This window comes from Nicotiana tabacum, chromosome 3 (genome assembly GCF_000715075.1).
Source record: "Nicotiana tabacum cultivar K326 chromosome 3, ASM71507v2, whole genome shotgun sequence".
Taxonomy (NCBI): domain Eukaryota; kingdom Viridiplantae; phylum Streptophyta; class Magnoliopsida; order Solanales; family Solanaceae; genus Nicotiana; species Nicotiana tabacum.
The window spans coordinates 56,254,090-56,264,695 of record NC_134082.1 but is presented as its reverse complement, the minus strand read 5'-3'; the positions used below and the strand labels follow the sequence as shown (position 1 = coordinate 56,264,695).

Below are 10,606 nucleotides of genomic sequence, written 5' to 3'. Positions count from 1 at the left end.
TGCATCTTTATCTGTCTCCTCATCTCCTGAATCCCCCTCATTGGACTCCTTAGTATCTCCAGATTCCTCATCTGAAGGAACATCAATGTGTTCAGGAGGAGCTTGAGCATTTGAGGTCTCAACACTCTGTGCCTCTAGGGCTATCATCAGGGTTGTGAAATCAAGATCCATTCCTAGGACGAAAGTGTTAGCACCCTGCTCACCTTCCTTCAGGAGTAAGGTAGTCAAGTCAAACTCCAAGCTCTGCATCTTCTGCAGCTCAGCTTTCAATTCATCAACATCTTTCCTGAGCTGAGGCATACCTCCAACCTCACCCCGCTCAACCTTCTCAAGACGCACTTCGAAGTGCTTGAGGCGATCCTCATATGTTTGATGTTGCTATTGAAGAACATTCACTAAGGATTAGATAGGGGTCAATGCTTGCCGGATGAGGTTGGGAATTTCCTTGATTAGCCAGTCTACCTTAGTATTGGCGTGCTGAGAAATTAGACCCAGCTTGGAGATCAATATAATATTGTGGGGCGTAACAAGTGGAGTGTTGTAGAGTAGCTGTGGAGGTAGCTGGGGCCTGAGAGGTGTCAGGTAGTGCTAGGGCATATGATGTTGCTAAGTCTGCTGGAGGAGGAATGTGAGTCTCTGACCAAGTTGCAGTTTCCTTTGCTACTGCGTCACTAATTCTCATGATGTCGATGTCTTTGAGAGTTTTCTCCATTTTGTCATACTTAGGTAGAGGAGGCACACTTGCAGCTTGGCAGAGAGCAGTGATCAAGCAAGGGAAAGGAAGTGATGTTTGTTTTTGGTTGGCTCTGATTCCTAGCTCTCGAAATATGATCTCTCTCACATCAATCTTGATGCCTGTCATGATGCACGCAATGAGGAGTGCTTTCTCAATGTTGATGTCAGTTTCATTCCTAGACGGCATTAGAGGGGATGTGACAAAGCTAAGCCAATATCGACCCTCCCTTGTGAGATCCTCTTTCTAAATCTTGTGTTTAGGATCAATCCAGGCCGGTGTCCTCTTTGCTATGACGGAGGCAACCCAGGCATGCTCGTTGTTCTTGTTGGCTACCTTAGCATCATATTCAGCTGTACCTGACCTCCAATTCTCAAAATACCGGTCATTAATAGTCTCATCACCACAACTAACTTGGACCCCTCGCAGTAGGATAGATTTTGCAAAGATCCTGTTTTGCTTTTGTTCAGTAGTCCTTCAGGCACCATATGAAGCATAAAATTCCCTAAAAATTGTCTCATTGTATTCATCTGGGACCTTATTGAAGAATTCCCACTTCTTCTGCTTGATGTTTTCGAGTATGTGAGGTTAATGCTCCGACAACCCATTTAAACTCAATTGGTTCTCCTCGAGAGTTTTTCTCTTTGAAAGCCCGACTTATAAATCTATGGAGCCCTTGACCCCAAACCGGAGGTTAAGATCCTCCCCCATCTTCCTTCATGCCTCAGCCTGTAGATCAACAGAAGGCCCAAGGTCACTCTGTGACTCCTCCTCTTCAGATAGGGAGGAGTTCTCAGTAGTAATGTTGATTACCTGAGCCCGCTGGTGTTTTGCTTATTGTGCTTGTTGGCTAGCATTGGCAGCCCTTTTCAGTCGATGACCGAACGGTGATTGCATTGGATTAGACTTCTTTGGTTCTATTCCTGTTGATAAAATATTGTAGGAGTGAGTGAAATAGCAAAGGGAATTCATTAGAGACAAAAGAAAAAGAACAAAAAAAGAGTCAACTATGCGATGGGTTATGCGATTGCATATCAAGTATGCGGACCGCATACCCATCGCATATGTGCATAAGCATAAAGTCAAAACAGTTATGCGATCGCAAAACCAACCGCATAAGTGGTTATGCGATCACAAAGTGACCGCATTTGGTAAAGGTAGAAAGGCTGGTGGTCTGCCTCACTATGCGAGACACATGCGGGCAACATAAAAGGTGTACGATCACAAAAGCAATCGCATAACCCATTATACATTAGGGAAAATTAGGGGTCATATATGATGACTTTGCGGACCGCAAAGAGATTATGCTGCCCGTAAAGATCATCTTCCTCAACGAACAATGTCCTCCCCAAATCACGTGGTTTCCTATTGCTACATATTTAGAAGTCTAATGTCCATGTATTCAATTTCAAAAAGAGTGGGGTACTCAAACTTCCCCCTCTTTGGTCACAGCCCTAACAAATGACTCACACATAGTCAATTCACACACAAGAGGGGACAATGGTATTTAGACTTCCCCCTATTTGTTTCATCAATAACAATCAACCATAATCTCAAAAGGATTCCAAGGGGTCTGGGAAGTGACCAATTAGAGCTCAAGAGTACAGAAGCATCACACTAACGAGGTGGAGAAGAAAGAACATACCAGAAGCACGCTATACTTTGTGAGAAACGAGTTCCTTGTGAGTATTGATTCGTTTTGATCCTTTACCTTTTCTTCCTTAGCTGATTCTTTGTGTTCTCTCTTCTTCCTTTTTTTATTTTTCTTTTTGTTCTTTTGATTTGATTTTTTTAAACGTGAGTGTGTGATAGAGTGGGTTAGGGTTTATACCTGGCAGATATGCAGCTCTTAAGTTCGTCTCATAAAACAATATGCGATCGCATACGTGTTATGCGGTGGACTTATGACTGGGCAGCCTAGATTCACTTTGCGTTATATAATGCGATTGTAAAGGGGTATGCGGGCCGCATAAAGGAAAAAACTACAACATAGTTGACAACTAATGGAGCCAAGTTCTCTGCCTGAGTGTGCGATGACTATGCGGTTCGCATAGTCATTATGCGACCGCATAGTTGTCGCCCAATCTAGACCTCTTTTTCCTTCATTTTCTTCAGCCCTAGGACCCTATTCATGATATTTTGGGACTACCTGCACTCTAGCACACACGTCAACTTGCTCAATCTAAACTACATAAATAATAATAAATAAATAAAAACTACAAAAGAGTGTTACCATACACCAAAAAGCACTTGTTTTAACGTTGTGGCACGATATAGTTGACCCCTTTTGGATTATTCCTTGGTGGGGGTTGCTGTTGGACTATCCCTTAGAGCAAATTGTTATATAAAATGCCTTTCTCCTACGGTACCAAGGTAATGCTTGACTCATTGTCCATTCACCTTGAAAGTTCGAGTCCCATCCTCCGACTCCAGTTTAATAGCACCATAGGGGGACACACTCACAACTTTGAACGGGCCAGACCATTTGGACTTGAGTTTACCCGGAAATAACTTGAGTCTTGAAATGAAGAGTAAGACCAAGTCACTAGAATTGAACTCCTACTTCAAGATCTTCTTATCATGGACAAACTTCATCCTCTATTTATACATGGTTGCACTCTCATAGGCATGGAGACAAAATTCTCCAATCTCATTGAGTTGTGTCATCCTCAGATTAGCAGCCTCGGCCCAGTCAAGATTCAACTTCTTCAATGCCTACATGGATTTGTGTTCAAGAACCATTGACAAGTGATATGCTTTGCCAAAAACCAACATGTACAGTGAAGTGCCAATAGGGGTCTTAAATGCTGTGCGATATGCCCACAGCGCATCATCTAGCTTCATTGACCAGCCGTTCCTGTTTGCATTGATAGTTTTAGCTAGGATGTTTTTGATTTCTCTGTTCGAAACTTCAACCTTACCACTCGACTGAGGATGGTAGGGTGTGGCCACCTTGTGCTTTACACCATACTTTTCAAGCAGCCGGCGAAAGCCTTGTTGTAGAAATGAGACCCACCATCACCCAGGATGGCCCTTGGAGTACCAAACCGTGTGAATATGTTCTTCTTCAAAAATATGGTTACACTCCTTGCTTCATTGTTAGGTAAGGTAATTGCCTAGACTATTTAGAGACGTAGTCCACAGCCACCAAGATGTAGGTCATGCCATAAGAGCTAATGAAGGGGCCCATAAAGTCTATCCCCCACACATCAAAGATCTCGGCCTTTAGTACAAAATTCATAGGCATCTCATGTCTTTTAGATATTGACCCTTGTCTTTGGCATTGGTCGCATGCCTTGACCATTTTATTTGCGTCTTGGTAGATCGATGACCAATAGTAGCCACATTCGAGCACTTTTGCCGCCGTCCGATTTCCTCCATGATGGCCCCCAACTAGAGAATCATGGAATGACTTGAGAATTGGCATTACCTCGTCTTCTGGAACACACTGTCGGATGATATTGTCGGCACAAATACGGAACAAAAAGGGTTCCTCCCAATAGTAATTCCTACACTCCCGCAAGAACGTTTTCTTTTGATAAGCTTCCAATCCATCGGGAACAAGGTCACTGACCAATAAGTTAGCGATGTCGGCATACCAAGGAGCAAATGTGTTAGACAATGTCAATATGTGTTCATTTGGAAAGGCATCATTGATTTCAAGGTCTTCTTTTGTTCTCCCTCCCTCTTCAAGCCTAGATACGTGATCCGTATCTTGATTTTCCGTCCCTTTCCGATCTCTGACTTCAAAGTCAAACTCTTGCAACAAAAGGACCCATCAAATCAATATTGGTTTGGCATCTTTCTTCGCCATAAGATATCGAAGAGTAGCATGGTCGGTATACACTATCACTTTGGACCCCAATAAATAAGCCCGAAACTTTTCAAAGCATAGACAATGGCAAGAAGTTCTTGCTCAGTCACAGTGTAATTCATTTGAGCGCCATTGAGTGTCTTGCTTGCATAATAGACAGGGTGAAGGATCTTGTTATGACGTCGGCGAAGCACCGATAGCTACACCACTTGCGCACACATGAATTCGAATGGAAGAGACCAATCGAGTGTGAAAATAATAGGTGTCGTGGTGAGCTTTTCTTTCAATTCCTCAAAGGCCTTGAGGCACTTCTCATCAAATACAAACTTTGCATCTTTCTCAAGGAGTTTGCACATGGGATTTGCAATTTTGGAGAAGTCCTTGATGAAACGCCTATAAAAGCCGGCATGCCCCAAAAAGCTTCGGACACCTTTAACTGGAGTAGGTGGAGGAGGCTTGGAAATGATCTCGATCTTTGCCCGGTCAACCTCTATGCCTTGTTTGGAAATTTTGTGGCCCAAAACAATGCCCTCGTCCACCATGAAGTGGAATTTCTCCTAATTTAGCACAAGGTTTGTTTCTTCACATCTTTTGAGCACTTGTCTAAGGTTGTCAAGATAATGCTCAAAGGAATCACCCACGATAGAGAAATCGTCAATGAATACCTCTACGAAATCTTCCACCATGTCTGAGAAGATTGACATCATGAACTTTTGGAAAGTAGCTAGAGCGTTGCATAGCCAAAATGGCATCCAGCTAAATGCAAACATCCTATATGGACAAGTGAATGTTGTCTTTTCTTGATCTTCCAATGCAATATTGATTTGGTTATAGCTGGAGTATCCATCCAAGAAGCAGTAGAATGACCTCCCTGCTAGCCGATCAAACATATGATCAATAAAAGGCATAGGAAAATGGTCCTTGCACATAGCAATGTTTAGCTTCCGGTAATCCATGCAAACCCTCCATCCGGTCACTGTTCTTGTGGGAATGAGCTCATTTCTATCGTTTTTAATCATGGTCATGCCTCCCTTTTTCGGCACACATTGCACCGGACTCACCCAAGAACTACGGGGAATGGGGTAGACTACCCCGGCATCTAACCACTTGATGATTTCTTTCTTTACCACCTCATGAATAGAAGGGTTTAACCTTCATTGATGCTCCACACTTGGTTTACTCTCATTCTCCAATTGTATCTTGTGTTTGCAAATTTCGGCGGGAATCCCTCGGATGTCCGCTATTGTCCACCCAATAGCTTGCTTATGCTCCCTCAAGACATTCAATAGTTGTTCTACCTGCACATCATTCAACAAAGAGGAAACAATTACCGGTAGAGTGTCATCAGAGCCAAGAAATTTATACCTCAAGTGCGGTGGAAGTGGTTTGAGCTCTAGTTACAACGGCTCAATAATTGAAGGCTTGGCGAGAGGAGTGACTCTATTCTCTAAGTCGAGTGAGAGTTTATTTGGAGAATAAGTGTAGGACCCAAGCCCTTCCAATGCATTGACTGATTCCATGTACCCCTCCATATCTTCACCATCGAAATTTACCAAAATAGCCGCCAACCCTCGCCAAGGCATTGTTCTTCCATTTTCATTTCAACTGTGTCTTCCACCTCATCGATAACATCAATCACGGAGATGCTTTCATATTTATGTGGCAGCTTCATACCCTTGCTTGCTTGGAATGTGTCCTTTTCATCATTTACACGGAACTTGATCTCATTCCGTTCTGAATTCATAAGTGCTCTTCCTGTAGCAAGAAATGGTATCCTCAATAAGATAGGGATCTCTTTGTCAACTGCACAATCAAAAATTACAAAATCGGCGGGCAAATGGAACTCCCCCACTTTCACAAGCACATCATCAACAATTTCCGCCGGTGTCTTTATGGAACGTTCAGCCATTTGCAACCTCATACTTGGAGGCCTCGTCATACCTAACCCCGCTTTCTTGTAAATAGCAAGAGGCATTAAGTTGATGCTAGCCGCATTATCATAAAGAGCTCTTGCAAAATCACGCGCCCCAATAGTGCATGGAGTGAAGGCTCCCGGGTCTTCTTTCTTTTGAACGGTGGTTGTTGCAATAATGGAACTATCCCGATGAGTCACATTCACCACTTCATTCTTGGTGGTTTTCTTCTTGGTGATCAAGTCTTTCAAATACTTAGAAAAACTCGGAATCTATTGAAATGCTTCCACAAATGAAATATTTATCTATAACTGCTTGAGAATGTCATAGAACCTTTCGAGTTTGCTATCATAAACCCTCCTAGAAAGTCTTTGAGGGAAATGAGGAGGAGGTCTAGGAATAGGTGGTAGAGTTTTTGGCGTCTCTTTTACCTTTTCCTTAACCTCTTCCCGGCTCACTTCTTGAACTTTCAACTCTTCCGGGACCTTTTTAGCTTCAACAACAATTGGCTCTTCAACTTGTGCCTCAACCTCTTGTTCGAACTCTTCCACTTCAACCACTTGTTCACTCTCTCCTAGAAGTACCTTCCCACTCCGAGTAGTAATTGCCATGCAATGAGAAGTTGGACCACTCCCACTACCCTTTGGGTTCGCAATTGTGTCACTTGGGAGTGTCCCCTTTTGCTTACATAACAAGTCTAAAAATGCAGAAAACAAGGATAGGAAGGAGGAAAGTAGGGTTGGGGACGCCATGCAGCTACCTTGCAGTCTCCGATAAGATCCAACAAATGCTGGGGAGCCTCACTCTCCTGCTCGGGCACCTGGATATGCACACAAGGTGCAGGGAGTAACGTGAGTACGACAACTGAGTAAGTAACTAAGTAAATAAGGTCTGAGTGCAATGACGAGCAGTTAAAAATCATATATAAGAGTACACAACACAGTGTCAAATCAAACTCAATAGTTTAAAAGTTAGTTACTTCATAAAAACTTTAGTTTCAATTGAAATACTTTGAAATCATTTACTTAGTAGCTTTCAACAGAGGCTCATTATAAAAGAAGAGTGAAATCAGCAAAGATATCATAAATGGGCCTCTCGGGCAAGGTATCACTCAATAATATAGCCCTCGGGCAAGCCTCTCAGTCACTCGTGACTAAGCTCTTGTCACTCAGTACTCACACTCAGCACTCAGGCTAAATAATATCTCATAATAGTAATAATCATAATAACCGCTGCGGCGTGCATCCCGATCCATAGTTTATAGTCGACTACGCTCACTGGTGTGTACATACTCCGGAGGGGCTCCTATAGCCCAAGCGTCATATCGCTGCGGCGTGCAGCCCGATCCATAATACATACATATAATATTGCTACGGCGTGCAATCCGATCCACAATATTTATAATCCTCACCATTTGGTCCTCAACCTCTCTCAGTCATTAACCTCACAGCCACTCGGGCATAACAGTGGAAATCAGGGAAACTCAGCCCAAATAGGTTTCACATTTTAAGAAATAGAGTGATAAAAACCTAGTTTAAACAATAAACAGGTAAAACAAGACTGAGGATATGCCTCCAAACAAATAGAGTGAGGAAAACAGTAAAAATGCCCCTAAGGGTCTCAACAGGTCGGCACAAGGCCTCAAACATGGCATACAACTCATAATATAGTATCAACCTCTAAAATAAGTGATATCATAAGATTTAAAATCAAATACGCGGCTCAATAGTCACTACGGGACATACCAAGTCACAATCCCTATGGGTGCATGCCCACACGCTCGTCACCTAGCATATGTGTCACCTCATTTAACAAAACAATACGAAATACCGAGGTTTGTACCCTCAGTTCCATATTTACAATGGTTACTTACCTCAAACCGGATGAAATACTACTCCGCGATGCCTTTGCCTCTCGCCTCAGCCTCAACTCACACCGAATCTACCCAAAATCAGAATCATAATATTAGAATATGCTAAGGGAACGAAGCCCATGCGAAAATAATCAAATTATACCAAAAATCCCGAAATTGGCCAAACCCGACCCCCGAGCCCACGTCTCGAAATTCGATAAAAATTACATCAATAGATTCCTTATCACTCCCCGAGTCCATTCATATCAAAAGCACCAAAATCCAACCACAAACGACCCCTCAAATCCCAATTTCTAGGTCTCCAATTACAAGCCCTAGTTCTTCAATATTTAAGCTTAAATTCTACAAATTCCATGATTAATTAGGTAGAAATCACATTAGGATTGAGTATTAAGTCCATAAATCTTACCTCCAAGTATTCCCCCTTGATTCCCTCTTCAATCCTCTTCAAAAAGCTTCAAAATCACCCAAAATGGAGGAACTTAGGCTAAAAATCGCAGAAATGGGTCTTTTAAACTTTCTGCCCATCACTTAAAAATCCTTCATCGTGATCGCGACTACCAATACGCGAACGCGAAGGCTTAGCTTCCTTACTCACCGCGAATGTGACTCCCCATCCGCGAACGCGAAGAACAAACCAACCTGGACCCAACTGCTCACCTTTCCTCTACGCGAACGCGGCTAACCTCTCGCGAACGCGATGACCATTGACCTCAACCCTTCTTGATCGCGGGACTACCTTCGTGAATGCGAAGGCCAACTTCACAGCCTCCCATCCTAACCCTTCGCGAACACGAGGGCCTACTCGCAAATGCGAAGAACAATTGTCTGCAACACTACATCAGATTTTCTGCAATCTTTTTCAACATCAAAATGGTCCATTTAACCACCCGAAACTCACCTGAGGCCCCCGGGACCTCAACCAAACATGCCAACATATCCAATAACATCATTCAAACTTTTTCCAATCTTCGGAACGCTCAAAACAACATCCCAACACCAAATTTGCATCGGATTCAAGCCTAAGAATTACAAAATCTTCCAAATTTTGCTTTCGATCAAAAAGTCTACCAAACCACGTCCGAATGACCTGAAAATTTGCGCACAAATCCCAAATGACACCATAGACCTACTGCAACTCCCGGAATTCCATTCCGACCCCTATATCAAAATCTCACCTACCAATCGGAAAATGCCAAAATTCTAATTTCGCCAATTCAAGCCTAAATCTAGTCTGCACCCCCAAAACACATTCCGATCACGCTCCTAAGTCCCAAATCACCTCTCAAAGCTATCCGAACCATCAGAACTCACATCCGAGCCCTTTATCACATAAGACAATATTCGGTTGACTTTTCCAACTTAAGCTTACTCAAAAGAGACTAAGTGTCTCAAACCTTACCAAAACCTCTCCGAACCCGAGCCAACCAACCCGATAATACATAATACTGTTGAACAAGGCAATAAGAAGCAGAAATGGAGAAAATAGAGCGGTAACTTATGAAACGACCGGCCGGGTCATTACAAGAGTGCTCAAACAAGTTCAGGCCAAGAATGGATTGAGTTTGGTGGTAGATTTTGAATCCATTCCCTCGCCTCTCCAGTCAGTGAGAACTTGAACACCCTCAACCTTATGGAATCATATGAGCCGTTGTTCTGCTTGTGCATCGTACACACACCCAAGAAGTTCCTGAAATGTTGTGTCGGATCATCATTAGTGGAATTCCTAAACCCCCCACTTTGAGCATTAAGATTAAACCATGTTCCACCTTGAAAGTGGCAGCGCCAACTCTCGGAGGTATAATAGCATTTGTATTCTCAATGTACTCATCTATGTCCGCTAAAGGATTTTCTTCTTCCTCATATTCGACCATGTTTTCCTTTCCTATCAACACCAAGCAAAACAAGCACAATGTGATGGAATAGAAGAAGACGTAAAGTAAAGCACACACTAATTAGTAATTTCCAAATAGTATTTCCCAGATATAATGCCAAAATTGATACGCTCAAATTACATTTTAATTAAATAATGTAAGGTGGGTGGTGTCAAATATAATAACCCAATAAGGTTGGGGTCGAATCACATAGGGAATATGGTGTGAAAAGTTTACTTGAGTAGTGTGAAACTTGAGTTAGGTCGTAATTCTATTCCTTTAACGTAACAAGAGAATGGTATGATTGTGAATTAAAGAGATAACTAATTGTAAGGTTGAGAATGTAAATGATTTGATTAAGGAAACCAATGTTGTGTCCCCGTCAATGAAATGTAATGT

At 42.6% G+C, this 10,606-nt stretch overlaps 1 protein-coding gene across 1 annotated transcript; it reads right to left on the bottom strand.

Annotated features, from left to right (window-relative positions):
* Window positions 1–5,701: 5,701 nt before the first annotated feature.
* LOC107792871 (uncharacterized) lies at window positions 5,702–10,207 on the bottom strand. Its single transcript, XM_016615118.1, has 5 exons — window positions 10,013–10,207; window positions 7,221–7,280; window positions 6,892–7,137; window positions 6,166–6,732; window positions 5,702–5,845 (listed from the first exon to the last, which is right to left on the bottom strand). Exons 1-5 carry the CDS (start codon window positions 10,205–10,207, stop codon window positions 5,702–5,704), a joined length of 1,212 nt encoding a protein of 403 aa, XP_016470604.1.
* Between the last annotated feature and the right edge of the window lie 399 nt (window positions 10,208–10,606).

Bases quoted from the DNA above. Each gene is read 5' to 3' on its own strand.
- LOC107792871 (XM_016615118.1), bottom strand. From the start codon at position 10,207: ATGGTCGAATATGAGGAAGAAGAAAATCCTTTAGCGGACATAGATGAG. The intron at 7,138-7,220 runs GTAGCTGCATGG...TGTAAGCAAAAG, and splicing joins ATCTTATCGGAGACTGCAAG to GGGACACTCCCAAGTGACAC. The intron at 5,846-6,165 runs GTGGAAGACACA...AATGATGTGCAG, and splicing joins TGATTGATGTTATCGATGAG to GTAGAACAACTATTGAATGT.